The sequence below is a fragment of the Apostichopus japonicus genome, chromosome 9 (assembly GCF_037975245.1).
Source record: "Apostichopus japonicus isolate 1M-3 chromosome 9, ASM3797524v1, whole genome shotgun sequence".
In the NCBI taxonomy this organism is placed as follows: Eukaryota; Metazoa; Echinodermata; class Holothuroidea; order Aspidochirotida; family Stichopodidae; genus Apostichopus; species Apostichopus japonicus.
Window position 1 is genome coordinate 6,206,197 of NC_092569.1, and position 24,593 is coordinate 6,230,789.

General features: G+C 36.9%; 1 protein-coding gene across 4 annotated transcripts in view; it reads left to right on the forward strand.

Annotated features, from left to right (window-relative positions):
* Positions 1 to 24,593, forward strand: part of LOC139974565 (uncharacterized) — a 135,385-nt gene that overhangs the window by 103,421 nt on the left and 7,371 nt on the right. For 2 of the 4 annotated variants that reach the window (XM_071981794.1, XM_071981797.1), the window contains 16 exons: positions 524 to 1,081; positions 1,261 to 1,548; positions 2,751 to 3,035; positions 3,585 to 4,646; positions 5,137 to 5,436; positions 8,827 to 9,099; positions 10,313 to 10,711; positions 11,519 to 11,809; positions 13,224 to 13,817; positions 17,247 to 17,633; positions 18,606 to 19,061; positions 19,988 to 20,512; positions 21,174 to 21,331; positions 22,009 to 22,101; positions 22,369 to 22,882; positions 24,130 to 24,281. In XM_071981794.1, coding sequence (XP_071837895.1) covers positions 524 to 1,081; positions 1,261 to 1,548; positions 2,751 to 3,035; positions 3,585 to 4,646; positions 5,137 to 5,436; positions 8,827 to 9,099; positions 10,313 to 10,711; positions 11,519 to 11,809; positions 13,224 to 13,817; positions 17,247 to 17,633; positions 18,606 to 19,061; positions 19,988 to 20,512; positions 21,174 to 21,331; positions 22,009 to 22,101; positions 22,369 to 22,882; positions 24,130 to 24,281 — 6,335 coding nt within the window. The remainder of the gene's footprint in view (positions 1 to 523; positions 1,082 to 1,260; positions 1,549 to 2,750; positions 3,036 to 3,584; positions 4,647 to 5,136; positions 5,437 to 8,826; positions 9,100 to 10,312; positions 10,712 to 11,518; positions 11,810 to 13,223; positions 13,818 to 17,246; positions 17,634 to 18,605; positions 19,062 to 19,987; positions 20,513 to 21,173; positions 21,332 to 22,008; positions 22,102 to 22,368; positions 22,883 to 24,129; positions 24,282 to 24,593) is intronic. The other 2 variants (XM_071981795.1, XM_071981798.1) reach the window with 2 other exon arrangements.

Below are 24,593 nucleotides of genomic sequence, written 5' to 3' on the forward strand. Positions count from 1 at the left end.
AAATTGTCACAATGTTGTACCTTCAGAGAAACTTTCAATATAAATCATCAACATGCAAGCTCATCAAAAGGAAAATGAAACTCCTAGAGACCATGTGCGTGTAGTAATGATATCACAGATCATCTTGTGTGATCCAAATGTTGGTGTAAGGAAAGGTTTATCTCTCATATTACCTTTTAACAATCATATCTTGACTTAAGATATAGAAAAACCTAAATCTCAACAAACAGTGTGTCATATTTTCCTCTACACACTTTATGTTCTCTGTTACTGTCAACATTTGAAAACTGATGACTTTAAGAACTCTGCTAAAATCACTCAAAATAGAACATTAAAATAGAACATATTTTCATCTGTTAGTATGCTGCCTAGCTGTTATGTACGCTCGCTGGTGGAATCTGTTTGCATACTTGAATTAGTTCAAACTTAAATTGAATCATCATTTAGGAAGGATATTCTCATCTTCATCTGGAGCACAGTTGAGTCACCACCACCACATGGAGCTTTGTTTCTATTTCTCTAGAATCCATACAATCATTGAATCCGGTGACAGATCTAACAGCAGAAGCTACCCATAATTCCATTGGTTTGACTTGGGTTAAACCTGAAGGCTCTCCATTCACAGGATATAAAGTCAAATACAGAGTGAAAGGTCACAAGGAGGATGCAGAGAAGAAGGAGGAGGAAGAGAAGGAGGTGAAGGAGGAGGAGGAGGAGGAGGAGAAGGAGAAGAAGGAGGAGGAGAAGGAGGAAAAAGAGGATGAGGAGAAAGAGGAGGAGAAGGAGAAGGAGGAGAATGAGGCCGAGGAGAATGAGAAGGAGAAGGAGAAGGAGGTAAAGGAGAAGGATGAGGAGGAGAAGAAGGAGGAGGAGAAGGAGCAGGAGAAGGAGAAGGATGAGGAGAAGGATGAGGAGAAGAAGGAGGAGAAGGAGCAGGATGAATCAGAGATTGCATTAGATGATGCAGAGGCAACATCTGCTTCTGTCACAAAGCTAAAACCAGGGACGGTGTACGTGGTTAATGTGTACACAATGGATGGAGAAAGGTGCAGTGAGGCTACAAGTATTGAAGTTAAAACAGGTAATGTATAGCAAAAAGAGAGAGACCACTTACAGAACGTCCTTCTTTAAAATTCTAATCAAGTCAACCTAGTTATTTATCGTGTTCCACATAATACATATTACAGGACACTTTTCACATAATACTTAGATTTTACTGTTTCATAGCAATCACAAAATATTGTCTTTGTAATCTTTTAGCAACACCACCACTTGAAGTCAAACCTGTGAGTGACTTAAAGGCAAAGCCTTCCCAGAATTCAGTAGTTTTGACCTGGGTCAAACCGGAAGATTGCCCGATGAGCGGATACAGGATAGAGTACAGACAAAAGAAAGATGAAGATAGTAAAAAGGAATTATTTGTGAATGATGTAGAAGAAACATCAGCCACCCTGGCAGAACTGGAATCTGAAACTGAGTATTTTATCGATATTTATACCCTTAATGGTGAGAGTCAAAGTGAGAAAGCAGCCACTGAAGCAAAAACAGGTAAGGATTTAATACAAGCACATACCATAGATTCATGGTTTAATTCTCAATTCCCAATTTGACAGCATTTTATTTGTACCAAACAAACATGGAGTCCCAGCTCCTTTTTTATGAGAACAATTTGGAGGTATGACCGGCTTCTTGTATTTTTTAATTTTTTTGTATCATTGAAGTTGAGAGTAATTTGTAGTTTGTTACAGTTGTGACTGAGTACATTTTAAAGCATAATCAGTCTTGTCAAACCCTGATTCCCGCTTTAAAGTCGATATCCAGTAAATGAATGCATGTCATCTTGAATGATTTTCCAAATTTTACTAATCTTTGTTCACTGATTTCCAGGGAAATGAATGGTTTATCATTCTTTGTGTTAGGCACTTTGTGTTGGACAACAATCTCATAGTGTTATTTTATTGTGTAGTCTGTATATTTACAGAGAGTATTGTTGTAGGTAAGTTATTAAATGGGTGAAAAGAATATCTCCCGGAAGTTACTTATCACTGATTGTTTCAGGTTTGCACTGAAATACCTAACTTTATGCTTTCATCAACAATCTTTTGAGGTGTGACAAATTTATCCTAATGTACAGTAGTTAACCTGTTGTCCTCTGCTCATAACTAAAGTGGTCCAAGGAATTGTCTATCTAAATATTTTCATATTTTATGTTAACTTCCATGATAGATATGAATCACAGGCTGAAAAAATGGAGATTACAGAAATTTAATTGTCTTACATGTCAGTATTGGTGATATAATCATTAACACAAAGCACCCCAAAGGAAATGTGAGGTTGCAGAGTAACTATACTGACCATTCATTTATTGATACAAAACTCCACAGAGATTTGTTGTAAAAGCAGGTATTTACATATACTGCAATGTCATGTAGAACACTTTAAATGTGAGGTTGCACAGTAACTTAAGTATAAGAATTATACTGACCATTCACTTATTGATACAAAATACCACAGAGAGTTGTTGTAAAAGCAGGTATTTACATAAACTATATATTTATATGCAATGCTATTGATCTTGCCATCTTAGAACACTAGCCCTGCAGGCTCAATAGCTTCTGTTATTAAATAAAAAGTATTTCTATCGATTGTTATCACATCATATCTTGACCTTCGTTAATAAGCATATTTATTATTCATAAAGAATGTTATTCCTGTTCATTGATATCTCTTGCATTGTTTGTTTTTGTCAGAGTCTGTGAAAGTGGATAGAGTGCATAAAGCATATGTAAAATGCAAGGATACATCCATCACTGCCTCTTGGAAGAAACCGGAAGGCATCATCACTGGTTATCAACTAACATGCACACCGGCGGATGAAAAGGATGGTCCAGAGGTCAAAGAACTTAGCCTAGACGACCCAGAGGTCACCAAGGCTGTCTTTGAGGGACTCGTACCAGACACTGAATATCTGGTAAAGATCTATGCTAAGAACGGCAAGAAGAAGAGTGATAAAGTCAAACTGAAAGGAAAAACAAGTAAGTATGAACTTAGGATGGTTTGAGATAAATATCTTAAAATTAATCAATTGAGAGAAAATTGTTATGGGTGCATAAATTCACAAACATTGGATAAGTGGATTTAATTAAATTATTAGGCTGTTATTAGGTAGTCTTTTAAGTGTACAGATAATTTCTCTGCTCCAGGTCACACGATTCAATCTAAGTCAATATGGCCTCTAAAAGCAAAAGTTGTTCAACAAAAACACAAACAAGTTAGCTTCATGTTAACACATTTCGAAAAAAAAACAACATGGAATGTATTTCTTTATTTGTTTTTTTTTTTATGTAATATATACTATTAGTCATCATTACTTCCATCAATCATTGATGGTGATCTATTTATGTCGCTTTGACTAATTAACTGGGTATGTGTTATGTAATTATAGATTGTATGATTACATCATTCAATAGTATTGTCCTACACAAGAACTGATGTGTATCAAAAAGTGTGACTCAAATCATATGAAACAACAGTCAAGTATACATTGTTATTGATTAATTTTTTTGTATTTCATTTGTTATTAGAAAAGTCAATTGTGGCAGGCATTCAACCAGTGGACAATTTGAAGGTGTCTCCATCGTTGAATAAGATCAAAGTGACCTGGTCAAAGCCATCATCATCATCCTCATCAGTGACTGGTTACAAGATTGTATATTACAAACAATCGTCTGGAGAAAATCAAGAGGCCTTAGAGAAAGATGATAAAGAGACAGCAGAGAATAATAAGTTACAGGCAGCAGCAGAGAGTCAAAATAAAGAACAAAGTGAAAGTAAGAAAGATGAGGAAGAGGCAGAGGAAAGTAGGACCAGAGATGGAAAGGATGAAACTAGAGAGAAAGGGAATGAGAAATCTGAGACCTTGGGAACTGTTGGTAAGAAGTCGCAGTCGAAAGAGGATGAGGCAGGTGGAACTAAGAAAGACGAGGAAAACGTGGAACGAGCAACAGAAGAGGACACAGGCCCAGAGAAGGAAGAGGGAAATTTAAACGAGATTGATAAAGAGAAGGAAAAGATAGAAGAAGAAGATGGAGAAGGGAAGCAAGAAGGGGAGACTGAACCAAAGATTGGTACCGTTGAAGGAGAGAACTTTGAAAAGAACAAGGAAGGTGACATCAGTAGTGAAAATGAGGATAGCAAAAGCAAGACAATAAAGGAAGATGGAAGCGAAGAAAAAGATATAGAGGATAATCAGATAGATAAAATAGTGAATAAAGAGGACCAGAAAGAAGATAATGGACAAGGTAGTGAAGGAGAAAATAAAACATCTGGAGATGAAAATGAAAAGAGGCCAGTGAAATCTGGTAATGACAGAGAAGAGAAGGAAGATGTGGCAGAATCTGCCAAGAATGGAGTAGATAGGGAGAATCTGGAGGAAAAAGAGACAGGAAAAGGAAAAAATGATGGACCATCTGATAAGACGGTGCAGAGAGCTGAAAAGATGGAATTGTTGATATCTGAACCTGATACCTGCTCAGCTATTCTGAAAGATCTAGAAAAAGAAGTGACGTATCATATCGAAGTGTTTGCTTTGTATGGTCAAGAGGCCAGTCAATCGTCTGTTATTCTAGCCACAACTGCTGAAGATGGTGAGTGTGTGAGGAAATTTTATGTGTTTATGAGAAAGGTAGGATGTGGGGGTGGGGGAGGGAGGATGGATGGGGTGGTGTGTATTTCATTTGTCTTCCTTGATCTCTGAGGAATAAACTAGTTCCACAATTGCCATTGTCAACCGAATCACCCACAAAAAAATTGAAATATAGGTATGAATTAACCAAATGTTGTGTTCTAAAACAGTTTTGGTAATATTTTTTTGCCTATCTAAAGTTGTTAGCCATTTCTATTCAACATTGTGTATCCTCTCCTAATTGATTTATGTCTAGCAATTTGTGTTATGTGGCACTGATCTGCTCACATCCTATTTTGTTCTTTGATAACAGAAATGTATGGTTGTGTTTGTTGACTTGCCAGTGTTCCAGTGTATTGTCAGAAAGTTGTATCGCTTGTTGAAGAGAGCAAATTGTTATTACCAGTTGGACTGTTCCTATTAAAATGGAAATGATCTCTTTCTCTCATTAGAAGCTGCAGCTCTTCTAAAACCAGTGACAGATTTGCAAGCTCTGGTGAAAGAAAATGCTTTACTGGTGACCTGGAAAAGACCAGAGGACCTTGGAAAGGTCAAAGGTTACAAGGTCATATATCAACCTTTGAGTGGAGGAGAAGACACCCTTGTGGAAAAAGTTGTGGAAGATGCGACTTGTGAACTTCTGGAAGTGAAAGAAATTGATTCAGCGGCAACATCAGTATATGATGTTAAAGTGTACACATTGTATGAAGATGGTGCTATTAGTGAGGGTATTGGAGTCACCACAGCAATCCGTGAGTCAAGGGATATGGACCAGGATAAAAACACCACATTGTGTGCTTGTACTAACATACTTTGTTTGTAATTTTAATAAACAGCTGGAAAACTGTTTATCTGAGCTCTTTTCTTGAATATTTCTCTATTGACCAAATAATTGGACTGGTATATTTAGTTTTCTTTTTTTTCATCTCTACTGGTACAGGTTGCTCCTCTGCCCATCTTTTCAATTTCATTTGTTCTTGATGCTTGCTCACTTTCCTTGCACTCGTCTTCCACATTATAAAGATCTCCATTACACATCATGCAAATGTTTGCCTTCTCAGCACATGCACCAGGGAGAAGTCACAACTGAGAACACATTTAACATTCTTCGATCCTCATGTATATTACATGTATTATTACATATCTTACATGTATATTACATGTATTACATATATAACACATATATTAACTGTATTACACATACATGTATTACATATTTTACACATGTTTTACATATATTACACATACTTACATGTAAATTACACATATATTACATATAGACACATATTCACTGTATCACACATACATCTATTACATATATTACACATGTATTACATATTACACATACATGTATTACACATATTTTACATGTATTACATATGACATGTGTATTACATGTATTACACATACATTTATTACACATATATTACATGTATTACATATATGACATGTGTATTACATGTATTACATATATTACAAATATATTAACTGTATTACACATACATGTATTACATAATTTACACATATATTACACATGTATTACATATATTCACCTATATTTACTGTATTACCAAGAAGAACATACCGTGGTCTAGAATTATAAGTAGTACTTGTTCCTGACAAGTTAGCAGTTCGGCTGAGTTCTGATACAGTCATTTGATGTAGAGTTTAAATGATTTTGATGAGAGTCTGAACTACAAATATTCAACAATGGGTCACTGACATCCTATGAGGCTTTGTTGTGAGGTAAAGTACAAATACCAGAACCAAACTTCCATTGAGAACATTTGGAATGAACATGTATTGTCCATAGTATTTGATACAGTTTTCAGATGTGAAGCTCTGTCTAGTGTTTCCATAGAAGGTACGCATGCAAGTTACCTTGTTGAAGATGATTTGCGGGAGGGTCCTGTCTGACTCACTCTGCTAAATTAAGCCTCATGGAATTTATCATGGGGCATTGTTGTTTGTTTTTGCAATCAAAGAAATACATCACCTACCCCTAAAGCTGAATAACATTTTCCCCCTATGATGGCTTCACAAGTTATTGTGAATTTTGAATTTTCAATCTTCATTCATCTCACAAGTAATTCCTATCTTTCAAGTTCTTTCAAGTCTGGTTCTTGTTTGTTCAGGTTTTGTGTTCTATCCTTGAAAGCATAATGTCCCATTCAACATGCTTCTATGTACAGAATACAGTATGGTTCTTGGTAGTGCAGGTTTTGTATACTATCCTTGAAAGCATAATGTCCCATTCAATATGCTTCTATGTACAGAATACAGTATGGTTCTTGATTGTGTAGGTTTTGTGTTCTATCCTTGAAAGCATAATGTCCCATTCAGTATGCTTCTATGTACAGAATACAGTATGGTTCTTCGTAGTGCAGGTTTTGTGTACTATCCATGAAAGCATAATGTCCCATTCAATATGCTTCTATGTACATACAATACAGTATGGTTCTTGGTTGTGCAGGTTTTGTGTTCTATCCTTGAAAGCATAATGTCCCATTCAATATGCTTCTATGTACAGAATACAGGATGGTTGTTGGTTGTGCAGGTTTTGTGTTCTGTCCTTGAAAGCATAATGTCCCATTCAACATGCTTCTATGTACAGAATACAGGATGGTTGTTGGTTGTGCAGGTTTTGTGTTCTATCCTTGAAAACATAATGTCCCATTCAATATGCTTCTATGTACAGAATACAGTACTGTTCTTGGTTGTGCAGGTTTTGTGTTCTATCCTTGAAAGCATAATGTCCCATTCAATATGCTTCTATGTACAGAATACAGTATGGTTCTTGGTTGTGCAGGTTTTGTGTTCTTTCGTTGAAAGCATAATGTCCCATTCAATATGCTTCTATGTACAGAATACAGTATAGTTCTTGGTTGTGTAGGTTTTGTGTTGTATCCTTGAAAGCATAATGTCCCATTCAACATGCTTGTATGTACAGAATACAGGATGGTTGTTGGTTCTGCAGGTTTTGTGTTCTATCCTTGAAAGCACAATGTCCCATCCAATATGCTTCTATGTACAGAATACAGTATGGTTCTTGGTTGTGCAGGTATTGTGTTCTATCCTTGAAAGCATAATGTCCCATTCAATATGCTTCTATGTACAGAATACAGTCTGGTTATTGGTTCTGCCAGTTTTGTGTTCTATCCTTGAAAGCATAATGTCCCATTCAATATGCTTCTATGTACAGAATACTATAGCTATAGTAGAGATCATCTCTCAGTGTCTAAACCTGTACCCACATTATCAGCAGTAAATAGCAGTTGTCTATATTTAGTGACCAGTTTCAACAAGTAAGCCACCAAACCTATAGGATATTAATATTAAGTGGATCAGTCGAAAACATCTTGATGGTTTTGGCTTTTATTCACCAGATATAGATTATAGAGTACCTCAATGGTTTTTATATGATTCTAAAAATTGTGTTGACTAATTTTTCCCTTTAAGTTTTAACCGTATGTATAGTAATTGCTCTCTCCGTGTCTCTGACGGCTTTCCTGACATTTCCTCTCCGATGACGGAGGGGAAGGGTTCTGTTAATGATCCTTTCGCAGGTTCACCTACGGAAACCTTGTTACGACTTTTACTTCCTCTAAATGATCAAATTTGACCGTCTTCTCGTCACGCCTCGCCTCTGGCACCCCCGGCCGAAGCCGGGGGTGTCAGACGGTCAATCCGATGGCCTCACTAAGTCATTCGATAGGTAGTAGCGACGGGCGGTTTTATTGAATTTTTTTCCTTTTCATTATTTGCATAAACAGTCTACCAGTCATGTTGCTAAACTACTTTTTCTTTTAGGGGATTTTGCTATCAAACTGAAGATGAAATTGATCATAATCGATACAAGACACTACTTCCAGGTTATTGAAATCATGTAGTTTGTAATCAGTATGTAGCATAGGACCGAGCCTGTGTCATAAAAAGCAACTCATTCTTCAAATCACCAATTAAGTTTGAAGAGCTGCGAAATCTTTCACTTTGAGTTGTGTTAATGTCTATGCAAGCTACTGCTTGATGTGTGTGATCTATGTATGATGTTGGAATAAAGTTGACCACTTATGACTCGTTGTCCAAGCATCACCCTTCTTTCTTCTTCTTCTTCTTCTTCTCCTCCTCCACCATGCAAACAGCATCTCAGACCAGCCAAGTCTACAACCTATCTGCTACCTCCACCAATAGTACCATCCAACTCACCTGGGAAAAACCCACTGGAGAAGATTTGATCGGATATTTGGTCTCTTACTCTGTTCCTGGAGGTGCAGTGACCGACATCAAAATAAATGAACCAGATACAACGGAGGCAAACATTCAGTATCTCGTAGCTGGACGGGAATATTGTTGTGAGATTAGCGCCCTCTATGAGGATCACAGTAGCAGGAAATTAATCCTGACACAAAGAACAAGTAAGGTTGACAGAATGAGTAATTGTAGAAAATGTATTCATCTGTTATTTAAGAGATTAGAGGTCAGTGGTATAATGCTTCCAATTGGAGCATCCAAAATATGGATTTAGCCATCCGTGATATTTTGAACATTTTAAAGATTTGACAGCCAAATGTCACAGTGAGAGGTATTGCTTTGACTGTGGATGTAGTGTGCTTATGAAATGATCTGTATTTAATGATAAGATATATGGAGACATTAATGCCCGTCTTTGAAGCACCATATTGCATTTGGAAAATTCCTCTCAGGTAGAGGTTGCGATTTGAATTCAACTCAAGAGTGAAGGTGAGATGAGGAACTGAGATTACATGATAAATAACATCAGTCTTAGTAATCAATATCCATTTAGTGTCCTCACATGGTAAGATTGTATTGATTGCAATATCTGTTTAGTGTCCTCAGATGTTAACATTGTATTTATTGCAATATCCATTTAGTGTCCTCACATGGTAAGATTGTATTGATTGAAATATCCATTTGAGTGTCCTCAGATGTTAAGATTGTATTGATTGCAATATCCGTGTAGTGTCCTCAGATGTTAAGATTGTATTGATTGCAATATCCGTGTAGTGTCCTCATATGTTAAGATTGTATTGATTGCAATATCCGTTTAGTGTCCTCAGATGTTAAGATTGTATTGATTGCAATATCTGTGTAGTGTCCTCATATGTTAAGATTGTATTGATTGCAATATCCATTGAGTGTCCTCAGATGTTAAGATTGTATTGATTGCAATCAATTATTGTATCATCGGTATAGTTTTATTAATCGAGTGATGTCAGTTCTATTAGAATGTCACTCTGTCAAAGTTTATAGTGGTAGCAAAATGCTGATTAACTGTACCTTCATGGTGGATGACACCATCTTATTACCCAAATCAGCAGCTTATTTAGGATTGTTTGCAATTTGGTAGACTACAGAAAACAATGGATTGCTTTGTAAGTATAATCATCCACTTATCCTATGGCTGGCTTATCAGTAGTTCTGTACAGTATGTTTAGCTTCATAGCTTGTGGTTCCACAGCCTTTCTCCACTCTACGTAAGAACATACTTCTTTTTCTTGGGGGGGGGGCAGGGTGCGGAGGCAGGGGATACATCCTCATCTATATAGGTACATACTAGTACTCTGTTGTTACCTTGAGTTTTACTTTACCCCTTTTTGTTCTCGTCAGAACCTCAACTCCCTACCAATATTCAGGTAAGCAGCATCAAGACAGAATCCCTAACACTGAAATGGGAAAGACCTACTGGAGACCTGTCTGGGTATCTGGTAGGGTACAAACCTATCTCCGTCCCGATGGTAACGAAAGGGGAAAGGGGTACCGAAGAAGGGAAGGGAGCAGATGAAGGAGATGAGGGTAAAGATCCCAAGGAAGAAGAAAAGGAAACAAGGGAGGAGAAGGAGGAGGCGGAGGAGAAGGAAGTTACTGAGATGAAGGAGATGTCTGTCAAGGCAGATAAGGAAGAGGTAGAGATCGGTGGTCTTATAGCCGGTCAGGTCTACCTCATCTCTCTCTGTACGAAGAGCCAGGAAGAGACAGGGGAGGTGCACACCATTGAACAGAGCACAAGTAAGCCGATATAAAAAAATAGTTTTTGTTTCAAGAAGCTGAAGTCACTGAAATGAAACAAACAATTAGTGACTTTCTGCCAATTGATGCTAGTAAGCATTAATCTTCCATATATTACCCTAGGAGTCAACCTCCTTGCTGCTTCTCAGATTAAGATTGATGCTATATGCATGGAAGTAGTAGGCTTTGAGACATCTGTACTGATATTATCTGCAGACTTTAGAGATTCTTGAGTCCTGATAAGTTGAAAGATAAAAATATTATGACAAACAACGTTGTGCACATGTAGTTGTGTGATGGAAGATATCGACAATGTAACAAGCCACTTTAAAACCTGTTTACTATTGGTTAAACCCTGGTTGATTAAAACTACAAAGAGTCTGTAAAATGCTGATTACTGGGACATATTACATATAAGAGGCCCTTTTTAAATCTGTGGTAGTAATTTGAATGCAAGAAATGCCTCACCAGATTGGGGTGGGTGGGGAGGTATTGGAAGGTATTAACACCATAGACACTTTTTTCTCCTCAGAGAAAAGAATTAAGTCTCTTTCAATTTTAATGGAACCTACAAGTCTAAAAATAGCTTATTGTAATTAATGGACTGGAAATGATCACCTCTGAAGGTGAAACCTTGAATTATAGCTGAGCTCATAACTGTTAAACATAATGTCATATCAAAACCATGTTTCAAAACTTCAAATGTTATACAGTAGTTGCTCTTCAACTAGCACACACATGGTTTAATCTAATTAAAAGCATAATTATTTAGCATTCCTGATGTCACCACATCTGTTATTGTTTTAGAGCCAGAAAAGGTCCAAGATTTGACGGCCAGTGTAGCCCAGACTAGCATCAATGTTGCCTGGAAGCCACCAGCTGTTGGTGGATGTACTGGGTTTGTGGCTACTTGCTCCTCCCAGAGCTCAACTGACACCTCCTCAGCTATTACCACCAAAGAACTTCCTCTGGAGGAGACCTCTGTAATGTTTGATGACCTGAAGGAGAACGATGTCTACGAGATTGAAGTATTCACTATCAGTCGGAATCAGAAGAGCGACGGATGTAGCCAAAGTGTAACCATGGTTTGCACAAAGAGTATGTTCACTTTTGAATACGTTACTTTCATCATCGTGTAATATGTTGCGTACATCCTGGGACTACGTTTTATGCTTACAGATTAATTTGACACAGGAAGAATAAAAATTTGCTTACCTCTCTTAGCTTAATCTGTCAATAGCAGGAATCCCCAATGTCCAAGGTTGTGCATGTAATAACATAAGGTAACCTTCAGAGAAATATACAGAGGGTGCTCTAGGACCATTGAAGCCAAATATTTAGACTATAAACTAGGATTTATAATCTCATCTACTAACAAGCTTATGTTATTCACTACTATTTGGGGAGGGGGTGGAGGTTGAAAATGGTGGGGGGGACACCACCAAAATCATCTCAGTATGGAAAAGAAAAATATACCATACTGTTTGTTGAAAACCATATCTCAATATCTTGTCCCTAACTCAAGTTAAGGTTGATTGGATAGAAGCAATTTTTGACTGGCTAAACCATCGATTCTTCCCCAGAGTTGATTAGTGTAGGTGGTTTGTGATGTCAGCAAATGTGCTTCTGAAACTTTAATTTCCTAATTATAATATTCTCCTTGATTTATTCTTGAAACCTGAACGCATTTGAAATGCTTCCTTAGTTGTCAGTGTTCTCTGTATGTAGAATGTCATCAAAATGCAACTTTTTGTAGCAATATTATTTTTCCTCGTTGACTAAGTGAGTTAAATATAATTAAGATAAAGAAAAACATTTTCAGCTGAATTGCTATAATCACACTCGGTTGTTGCCAGATGCAATCACAAAATATCACCAAATTTGAATAATTCATATCTTTGACATACAGGATGTGGTTTTGACCTAAAGGTGCAGAAAATTATCAGCATTTAATATTTATAAGAGATCAACATTAGCTGCCCCCCTTTAACTGTCTGATCTTTTAATTCATGAAGAGCAGTATTGTAACACCAGTTAAAAGTGAATTAAGCATTGATGGGAAATGCTAACAGGAAACTGATGTTTACAAGATTTAAGTTAATAGCATGAATGGGATGTTCATGTATAGTAACAAGATGTTCATATCTTTGAAATTAAAGTTGCTTTTGATATTATAAAAGGAATTAAGTGAGCTAACACTATCACCAACCTTTCGGTTCAGTGTATTGTAGAGCACTTGCAAATTTAAGGTCATAGACCAGGGACTGAAACAACACTGAATTGTGGGTAACTTAATATGGTTGTTGAGTACTTTTCAAATTGATGCATCAAAAGTGTCTGGATTTTATACAAACAGTTGTACCAACTTGAGATTGAAAAAGTAAATAAACAAATGTATATAATTTCTTTTTTCATGACCCTGATGTTGAAGTGGACAATTTTGGCCTTTTTTTCGATTGACTGGTTTATTGACGGTTTAAGTTGATGTATTATGATTCTTTTCATTTGATAGAGCTTCCCCAAGCTAAAGATGCATGTATAATATCAACAAGGAGCTCCATAACAGTATCATGGAAGAAACCAGACCATGATGACCTCACCGGCTATGAAATAAGCTGCTTTCACATCGGTAAGTTGGATAAGAAAGAAGGTTCCCTCGTGCCCACTGGCGACCAAATTGAAAATGCCGCAAGTAAGGATATATCTAGAACCGACGGCCAAGCAGAGGGAGGAAAGGAGACGGACCGACCCGCGGAGGAGGAAGAGGAGGGGCCGAGAGGAGGAGCATCGAGGGATCCGTCAGAGAAGGAAGATGCCGTGGAATCTTCGTCAGAGTTAGGCTTGAAGAAAGAGGAGAACGGGGATAGCGGGGTCAGTTCAGAAGCGGACGAAGGGAAGAACTCAAGCCCCCAGAAAAACAAAAAGGAGCCGGCAGTCAAGAGCTACGAGGAGGAGGAGATGGTTTTCACGACGATAGTAGACGCCTACCAGACGGAGACCGTGATCAGCGGCCTGAAGAACTCGACGGAATACAGAGTCGAGATAACCTCTCTCTGTGAGGAACTGAAGAGTGACGTGGTCATCCTGCAAGCCAAGACAAAATCAAGTGAGATTGTGTTTGGAATTTTTGGCCAGTCTTTCTTCGCTCGCTAATGTGTAGTCCCAGATAGCACTTGATCTTTTTCATGTTTTCTTCAACTTTGAATAACAGTTACTTTCCCTTCTTTGCATATGTGTGGTGCAGGTGTAGAGGTGTGCACGACGTCTCTCTTGTGTTTGCAGTTTATCCTCTCGGTAGTAGTAGAGCAGTAGTAGTATTATACTGTATCTTCTCTATAGTAACGCTTACTTCTGTTTCATCTTTCATTTGTCTTCTTATTGTGATGTTACTCCTCCTCTGTGGATGACCTAACCTTGTGAAACTATTAACACATATCTCAGGAGAAACTATTAACACATATCTCAGGAGAAACTATTAACACATATCTCAGGAATCTACGTAACGATTCTTAGAGTCACTGAAATCTGCTACGTTCGTTCCATCGATCACAGTATATCATCTGGGTTGGTTTGTTTTAATAAGGATTTGTCATCCCTTTGTTTTGTTCTTGAAATTTACTGTCGGTTTTGCTTGGTAAAACATGTCAGTGATGATAATTGTAACTTTATATTTGTGTTTTATATACTATTTGCTGTTGATCCCTTTATGAAATGACAGCAATTGCTGATTTTTTCTCCTGTCAACTATTCAGGGAAGGCAACGTGTCAGCAAATTTTAAAACACCAGTTTTTAACATCCATCAAAACATATAACATCGCTTAATTTGTCTAGGTAACAGGTATAAATCACTTCCAATTGGCTATTACTAGGCAGTCTGCAAGTATCTAATTTCTAATACTACTATGTCCAGTTGGCTCTGCAATTTAAATGTTTTCATGTGTACTTTGGAAAATGCTTTAGTCTGAGGCAAAAGTTGACTGAAAAAGAACTAAGTAAAGGGAATTTGTACAATGCATGGATCTAATGTTAGGTGTTGCTATAAGTTATAATTCAGTTCATGATTTGAGACATAATAGCACCCCATTTAAATTTGAACATGATATCATATTAGACAATTCTGTATTGTGTCAAGAAGAATCAAACAAATACTTTACACATAAACATGTGTAAAATAGAAAGAAATGATAATATTCAGGAAGACTTGGAAATTAAAAGTTAAACGTTACTATGATAAAGTTACTTTTACACTATGGGCTGGTAGGGAGTATACAAGTAGTTATTGGATTAACCTTCAATATTATGAAGCTACTTTACATATATAAGACAGTAGTAGTAGAAACACCATGTATAGGAGGAAGTCTTGTGTATTATATAGTATATATGTAATATAGTATATATGGCATATATTTATAGTATATAAAGTGTATATATAGTATACATATATTCCATCTATAGTATATAGTGTGTGTTAATACCTGTAATGGGAGACAAGTTGTGTGTTCTGAGACACCTTATATGTTATGCAATGTATTATAGTAATAACATGTGGTGTGATGTAATAAGTATTTCGTGAGAACTGCACATAAAAAAAATGCTATGACAAATATGGCTGGGCTTGTTGGTTCCATTAATGGTGCCAAATTGTATATACAAAATGTGAATATGTAAGCAACATTATAACAAGAATACATAGATTTGAATTAACTGTATGCTGTTCTTTAGGTTTGTGATATTAATGAGAACATGCAATCATCAGATTACAAATACATATATCTTCAAACCAATTTATGCATTCTGAAAAAAGTCACCAAATGAAACGTTACCAATTATTCATGAAGATATTTTTGCAGTAAATATTGAGAAATAAGAGCAAAGATGTTAAATGCGATATTACTTCTGATGGTGTTTCTGATACAATTTGGAACAGTTAAAGGAATGTATTACCTTCACATCTTGACTTACTTGAGTGCATATGATATTGTGAGGGGGGAGGGGGGTTGGTAGGGGGGTGACTAGAGGCTGGGGAAGAAAATAAAAACAATAGCTGGTCCTTCTTTGATTTGTTTCAATTCAGGATCTCATTCAGAAAATTTGTAGGAAATGCTAGCATTTACTTTCTTTCTGCTTGATGTAGTTTATACATATTTCTTGTTCTTTAGAGATGTTTATTTCTCTGCTGCTTTTCCTATCTGGTAGCTACTGCTCTGTATTATTTTGTCTTTGCTGAATATGCAAATAGTTTACCTCTGTTGTGTATATTATACTCATTGCATCTTATTACATAACCTCTTATTTATATTTGTCCCATGTAACCTTACCTGGAATACTGTGTTTGTTTCTCTCTTGTTTCAAGATATCTTTCCATTGTTGTGTGTTAATACTATTTATTACCCTTGGCTGAAAACTATATCTCTGTGTAAGAAAACAAACTAATAATTTTACTTCTTCTCGGGGGCCTTGGCACATATTGAATGATCTAGATTGGTCATAGTGTGTCATTGAAAAGTTTGTTTAAAGGTGTGCCTCATGTATCAACAAAAGAGAATGTTAAAAAACAAACCTTTTTGTTTGAGAAGAAACAAACTAGACCAGGAATCAGAACCTTCTCTTGCTACCCTGTCTACCCTACAAAGTCTTAACTGCAAGAACATTCCATTAACAAGGGGTTTAAACATGAAATGCATATAATAGCATCTCTTCTCAAGTTCAAGTCATGTTCACAGTGGTAAAAAATAAACTTAAGGCCGGAGACTGAACGCTCTGCAAAAAACTGATACCAAAGAACCTCCCTTGATGCCTGAGGAAAATACGTCAGGAGCCATTGTTTAATGCTTAGTAGTGCCAGGCCAGTCAACCAATCACTCGCAAATACGCTTTCTATTAAAAGCAGACATAAACTGCAGCAAAAATAAATCGATTGCTAAATTGTTGCTACATGATACTGTAGTTTAAATTGTTAAAGTGTTAGATTAGAAAATACCACATGGCCTATGGTAACACTCAGTTGATGCCAGGTTCCACTGAAAGGCTGTGAACCAGGACCAGATTTCACCGACCCCTCAGCTGGGAAGAGAATTTTTAATTGCAGCCTGGTCTTTTGATGTGATACTATCATGTATAAGGATTTGTACCAACCTTACAAGAACAGATAATTGTAAAAAAGGACTTGTAGAGAGAACATCAGAGTGTTGTATTTACGAGTAAGCAACACTTTTCTCAGATTGGTAAGCATTTTTAACACATGTAAAGCTGGTTAAGAGAGGATCATGCAGCGGTTATCATCATTCTTGGTTTGAGAAACAGTACGAATGGCCAAGAAAGGCAAATTCTAAATCTGCTTTACTTTTTTGAAAAGTAACAGCTGGTAGGACTGAAATGTAGGGTACTGTGTATATATAGCAGAAGACTGATGTATTGTCAGCTCACATACGGGTGTTCGATGTAACTGAAAACCCACCATATCGTTGACCACTAGGTTTTAACTTTTTTGTTCAGTATGATATTTATTTTGCCATAATTTTACATCATTTCTAGAGCCTCCTCCTATCCTGTCCACGGAGCAGAAAGCTACAGACAAGGAGATTGTGATCACTTGGTCTACGCCTCCATTGGATTTTAACGGCTACAAGGTGGTCTGTTACAAAGTATCGGCTGCATCTCAAACTGATTCCAAGGATGATGAAGGAGGAGAAGATGGAGATAAACAGGAGACAGAAGAAACAACAAAGCAGAAAGACGATGAAGCAATGAATCTGGCCGAGAAGAAGAAAGTAGCCGAAAAAGCCTTGGGTTCAGAAGCAACAGAGGTGGCTTTTGACCAATTGGAGAGTGACACCATGTACTTCATCGAAATGTTCACCGTACACGGAGAGATTGAAAATGAGGCCGCTGAGGTGACAATCAGAACAGAGAAAGTAGCAAGTAAGTGATCCGTGGACCTTGATGTTTAACCTTTTATAAGCTTTATTTGATACAGAAGCGTAGAAGGCAATATCACATTGATAGGGAAAACACTCATCGCAAAGATTGTTTGTAAATCTGAATACCTACCAGTTTGATGATATAAAGCTGTAACGATTGTGTAAAATAGTGAAAACAACCGAAAATTACCCGTTTGCATACAGTACTAGGTACTTTCCCATCAAGATTATTGATGTTTTTTAATGAAGATAGTAGGAGGGTCTATAATTAATTTTACTCACAATTTGTTCTGATTTTGTGTTAAATTGTGCATCAATTTTCAAAGTTCTTGTTCTGTCAAATGCATCCATAGCATTCCCCCCTCTACAGGTAAACCCTACATCATCACCTGTGCTCTTCTTATTACTGTAGCCTCATAGTCTCATAGTCATCATGCCTTTCAGTCTTCTCCTGCCTTCTCTATCAAATAGTCTGCCTCCCAAGTTAATTTTTTCCTTTTATTTTGAGGCATGTCAAAACATGCTCTGTCAGGACTCTTTTTCTCAGCACAACATGGCTTAAGTGTGTGTTGTGCTATATAAAAGTGGTTTATTATTATTATTATTATTATTATCTGGTAGCATTCTGGCAAATAGGTAATTTTTAAATTGTTACCATATTGTAATGTGTCTAACTCGTGAGTTTGACGTCCTGTGTATGCTTCCATAATTTGGGCAAGTCATCTAGAAAGTTCAACGACTGAGAGGTAATGATATGCTTACAACAAGTTTGGTTGCTGCAGAGAAGCCAGTTATGAGTCAATTCATCAAGTTGAGAAAAACATTCTTTTGTGCTTCATATTTATTGTAAGCAAATCTCTGAAATTTATCCGTTGCGAGGATTATATGGTGTGATTTGGTGGGTTTAATGGACAACATGTTAAGAAGTAAAGCTGTCATCAATAAAAGCCAATATTTTCCTAACAATGTTCAGAACCTCTCCAAGTGGTTGACCTTTCGTGGGAAGCCGATGCCAGTTCTTTGACAGTGTCATGGAAGCAGCCTGACATGGAGGTCTCAGGGTATTTGGTCAACATAGTCTTGCCAACGAATCCATCGGAACTAGTGGTTGACGACCCTTCATCTCTGGATAGCGATCAAACTGACAGTGAGGGCAAAGACGAAGGACCGAGGGAGGTGGAGAAGGAGGGTGGGAGCAAGGACACCCTGCCCTGCGAGAGGATATGCCGTGACGGAGAAACGGGGGAACTTGTCGAGTGTATGGTGAAGGGAGAGGTACTCGAGACGCGACGATTGGAGGCAAATCAGACATCGACCATCTTTGGAAGTTTGCAGACCAAGACTGTCTATGCAGTTCATGTAGCCTCCATCCTTGGAGACCAGGAGAGTGATTGGGTTCACTTTGTTGGTAAAACTTCACCAGTAGATGGTGAGTGCTTTATATCCATCTGTAAGATCCACTGTTAGTTACTGTAGGAGGACTGTCTTACACTTCTTCTGTGCAGTACATTTATTTACTGGCTTCGCAGGAGAATTAATAACTATGGCATAGGCATAGTAGAATAGTCAAATTGCAAAGAAAGATGCATAGCAGTGCTTTATGCAGAATCGATTATATTAGAGACACACTTTATAGAGTCTTCAAAGAAAGCTTTAAGGGTACATAGAAAATGAACAGAAGAAAATAATCTTGGTATCCTAGTGAAAGTTTCCTATGTCCCATGGTTTTAAGATATGTTTGTTTGAAGTTTATACATTTTGTACCAAAAGTGAATTTGAAGCAATCAAGTGTGATGTGAGGATGCAGAACTATAGCAAAATATGTTGTTTTCCTTCAAAATTTCTGAATTCAGTTTCTATTTTAAAAGTCAACACTGGATGTGTCAGAGTATGAATATACTCATGTTTCTTGGTTTAATATAATCAATACAACTAACTTAGTAGTAGAAATGTGAAATTATGTCCAGTCCAAGGCCAAATAATAGAATGAAAAATAAATGGGGAAAATGAGCATTCTTTGTCCACTTACATATATCACACCTCATTACTCCAAGTTTCCTGCTTTTACTGGTACAAAATGTGTCAACTATAACCAGCCGTACATGAAAATCAGGATGTAGGGTTATTGTATGCAAGCTGAAAAGGATACTTAGAGGAAGTTCAATTTTTTTTACAGACCAAAAGTAAATTCAAGCCTGAACTATTCTTTTAATGTGCGTCATAGATGACAAATATTTTCAGTGAGTTTGATTGTTTAAAGAAAACTTAATTTAACTTTAGTTATCGCGCTGCAAGTTTATCTTGACCACTTGGTGTAAAGGGCTGATGCATTACATTGTCTTTGTTTACCTTCAGGTTTACTTCCTGTCGTTGACCTGACAGCAACTTCTACAAAGGAGTCAATAACTCTGGCCTGGAGCCCTCCAGATGGTATTGCTACAGGGTATCGAATAAAATACACCATGTCCGATGTCGAAAAAGAAAGTGAAAGTGAGTCAAAACAGGAAGAAACCGAAGAAAATACCAAACCACCCGCACAGGAAGAGGAGAAGAATAAAGAAATGTCTGATGACAAGGATGAAGAAAATAAGGACTCAACAAAACATGATAATGATGATGAATCAAAAGAGAAGAAGAGTAAGGAAGCCGACCAATCAGATACCGAAGCTGCAGAGAACATCAACCAATCAGGGGACACAAATAATGCAATTGACCAAGCAGAGAAGGACACGTCGGAACCGAGTGATTTAATTGATGTAGGAGTAGAAGCCTCCTCGTACCAGATTGATGGCTTGTCTCCTTGCCAGGAGTACTTGATTCAAGTCTGGACTCTTAACGGCGACTTTCTCAGTGATCCAGCTGAAACAAAGATTAAGACCAGTGAGTGGCCATTCAATGTTCTTTACCAAGGATTATGAAGGAGACATGAAATGTAATGTGGCAAATATGTTTGGGAAATGAGAAAAGAAATTCTTTCGGTGATAGTCTCACGGACAATTTAAGAAATGTTTTTAGTTAATTTGCAACCAGTCACTGTCATGGATGATAGAAGTGAAGCTGTTATAGGAAGTTAGTAGAGTACAGTGTCTTCTGTGTTGCTTGCAATGTATGTGTATGCTATTTGCTTTTACTTATATATATGAAATTGTATATTTATAAGTTATACAAAATACCAAATAAACCATGCCACTTATTGTATGTTGAGAACCTTCTCATTTCACTGTTAGCTTTACAGCGTTTCTTCAGGATTAAGATTCCATGCATACTAATTATTCACCTCTTGCATAAGTTGCAGTTCAGTGTTATCTGTGGCTATAAATTCTAAAAATATTCTAATTGACCACCAGAAACTAAAAGAGATTCTTACCTTCAGGAAAAGCTTAGTTACAAAATTTCTTGTCAACAATTGTCCAAATATGACATTGAAAACTAATACATCAGTGTTATAAAACTCTGCTACTGATATGAAATACTTGAAACAACGGAGTCGAAAGACTGCAAAATATTAACGTGACTAATGATTTTCTGTTTTATTCTTCAGTCGGAGACTGGACGGTCCAGGTGTTGATGCATGAAGACACCCCTAATGAACAGAGTGCACTTCTTTATCTAAGTATCATTGGAAGTTCTTCATCTGAAGAAAATATTATCCTGTCTAAGGAAAGTGATCCTCTGAAAATAGGAGAAGGTTCAATCCAGGTTTGTTATACTCTTCAGTCGGGCCATATTTTGCCCTGTTCCCTCTGAACTTTTTATTTTTTATTTTTTATTTTTTTTATTTTTTATTTTTTAATTATTTTTTTATGTATATTTATAATTTTTTTTCTTTCTTTATTGTGGTTTTTAACCCTGTCTTATATCATTTTTAACTTTTATGCTGTTGTTATTACTTTAAGGTCTTCTTAAGTTTGGTAATTTTATATTCCAGGTATTGTTTCTTTTGTACAGTGCTCTTGAGCATGTTTTATTTCATGATAACAGCACTTTAATATGGTTATTTTATTTATTTATGAACTGTTTTGCCTCTTGGTCAATCTCTCTTGGGAAATATAGGCCTAAAACAGCGGTACTAGCAGATTGTTTAGTGCACTTGCTGGTGTCTGTTTGTAGAAGCCAGAACTTTCAAATGTGTTCAAAGCATCCGCCTCTTAGTTTCATATTAGGTCTTGAGTGATATTGAGGGAGTGATACAGTGGATGGAAAGTTGAAAAAACCAATAGCTGCTCTGTTTTATGTTTATGCTCACACCAAAGATATTTCTGAAATATAGTACCATGTCTTCAGTGTAGGTTATCGACCACACAGTTTGTGCAAATTATTCATTAGTGCAATTGTTGCTCTGTATATTAACATTGGATGCATTGTTATCATTTCAGGTATTATCGAAAGACATTGATGATGTGCACAAGATAAGATTGGAAGCCACTGATGTTGACTTAGAAACATTCATGGGTATTCACATCAAAGAGGTAAGACTTAGAAACATTCATGGGTATTCACATCAAAGAGGTAAGACTTAGAAACATTCATGGGTATTCACATCAAAGAGGTAAGACTTAGAAACATTCATGGGTATTCACATGGGTATAATCATCATATTTCTCCTCTTCTTCTATCCTCATTTCTCTGTATCAAATTTACCTATCTGCCTTACTTTATTTTCAAAGTAGACTATGTCAGTTTTTGAACTCATTAATGCGCCGAAAAATTAACCTTTTGTATTTTTCCAATTTTAGGTGTCAATGGTACGTAACACAACAATGGAAGAATTGCTCTTCAAGGGAGACGTCTGGCTACGAAGATTATCTGAGAAACATGATAAAACTAAGGAAGAGAACAGTAGTGACAAAGATGGAGGAGAAAGTAAGAAGGACGAAAAGGAAGAAGTCGGTAAAGAGGATGATGATTCTCCTAAAGAGGAGACAGAGGTTGCGGAAGGAAAAGACAAAGGTGTTGTCGAGGAAGGTAAGGAAACAAATCCAAAGGAAGGGGAACCAAGCGAGGCAAACAGAAAAACTAAAACAGAGGAAACAGATGCAGCTAAAGAAGACAGAGATGATACGAAGGAGGATGGGCACTTATCGGTCAAGGAGACCAGTGATACCCCAAGTGATGCAAATGAGGTTACAGCAGAGGAGACCATTACAGAAAATTCTGATGGGAAGGAGAAGACAGACGTGGAAGCAATCGTGGAAGTTATGGATGACTTAATCGTAGAGTTACCTCTAGCAGGTGCTTCCACCTTGTCAGGTGAGTTGGAGCAAAAGCTTCTCAGTCTTTTCTCTAGGAAGGAAAGTCTTGGGGAGGGGGTGTGTTACATCTCGTTATGTGGTTATTCCATATCCGGTAAGGTTATCTATTAACCTTTAAGGGATGGTGGGCGGTTTGCAATATGTCTCTCAGTGTGGTACTACCTTTACAGGTAATGCTGATCACAAAAGCTCTGGTTGTCCTTCCTTTGGAGAGAAGGTTAGGGGCAGCAGGGATTATGTTTCTCTGTGTGACTTTACCTTGTCATGAATGTTGAGCAACGACTTTGTAGGAGGGATGCTTGTAGGAGGGATTACCTCTCTCTTGAGACGTAACAGCTATGTAACACATTTCATTCTGGCATACCAGAAGGGAGGGGCTTTGTTTTTACCTTTGTCTGTATTAAATTATTAGTCAGTTAGATGATCAGTCATAACTCACTAGATTCTTTATAGAATTTCATAATTCCCTCTGGTGTCTGCTCAATATTCCATTAAACTGCCATTGTTTTAGTTAGATCCATTACAATCCTTATTTGAACGTCAGTTTGAATGCATAGCAGCATGTAAATTATTGCACAGAGTTTTTAATAATATACAGTATATTTGTATCTGGAAATCATAAACAGAAAGCATACTGTAGAAGTATTAACAGCTGTTGTTAAAGTATAGGCTAAAAAATTGTGTTGTGAGCCTTGGTTAAATACAACTGCCTGGCCCTGTATTAAATTATATATAAATAATTTTATAATTTATAGGAGTCGCCATCTAGTTAATGTGGGGCTGTATAACTCATTTGGCATATCGCAGGATTCCTTATTTGAACGTCAGTTTGAATGCATAGTAGCATGTAAATTATTGCACAGAGTTTTTAATAATATACAGTATATTTGTATCTGGAAATCATAAACAGAAAGCATACTGTAGAAGTATTAACAGCTGTTGTTAAAGTATAGGCTAAAAAATTGTGTTGTGAGCCTTGGTTAAATACAACTGACTGGCCCTGTATTAAATTATTTATAAATAAATTTATAATTTATAGTTAATGTGGGGCTGTATAACTCATTTGGCGTATCGCAGGATTCTTATTCCCGAAGTCACCAGACCGAATCCTGTTCTAGACTATAATATTTCCTTAGACTTTACCAAGGACAGCTCATGTAAATGTGGTTGCAAGTACAATCCAGATGTCAGTCAACCAGCTGAACTAATTTGCATTACTCTCCGTTTTGTCTTTCTGTTTGTCAGTTTTGACCTATAAGGTTGAGGTCCACACCAGTTCTGATGAAGGCTCATCGAGTAACGCTAATGCCTATATTACCATTCATGGAAGCCGGGCTGACACAGGGAAGAGAGATTTATGGAAGTCTGACAAGCCAGTGAAATTCCAACTTGGCCAGGTATGCAGAGCTGTAGCTTGAATTAAAACAAAAGAGAGAAATTAAATGCTTTATTTGATGTCTAGGAATATGATGTGACCAAAAAAATGTTATTATTAAAAAACTCATTTATTACACTATAAGATCCTTTTAAACAAAGCAGTGAATAAATAAAGGTATACCTATGTGCTTATATATTGATGATGTGAAAAAAACAGGGAAGTTATTGATGACTCCTGTCAGGTGCTACCTTCTTGTCAGGTATGAGCAAGAGTTTTTGCACAGTCTATTCATAGGAAAGAAGTTGGGTGGGAGGGGTGGTTGGTGGTGGGG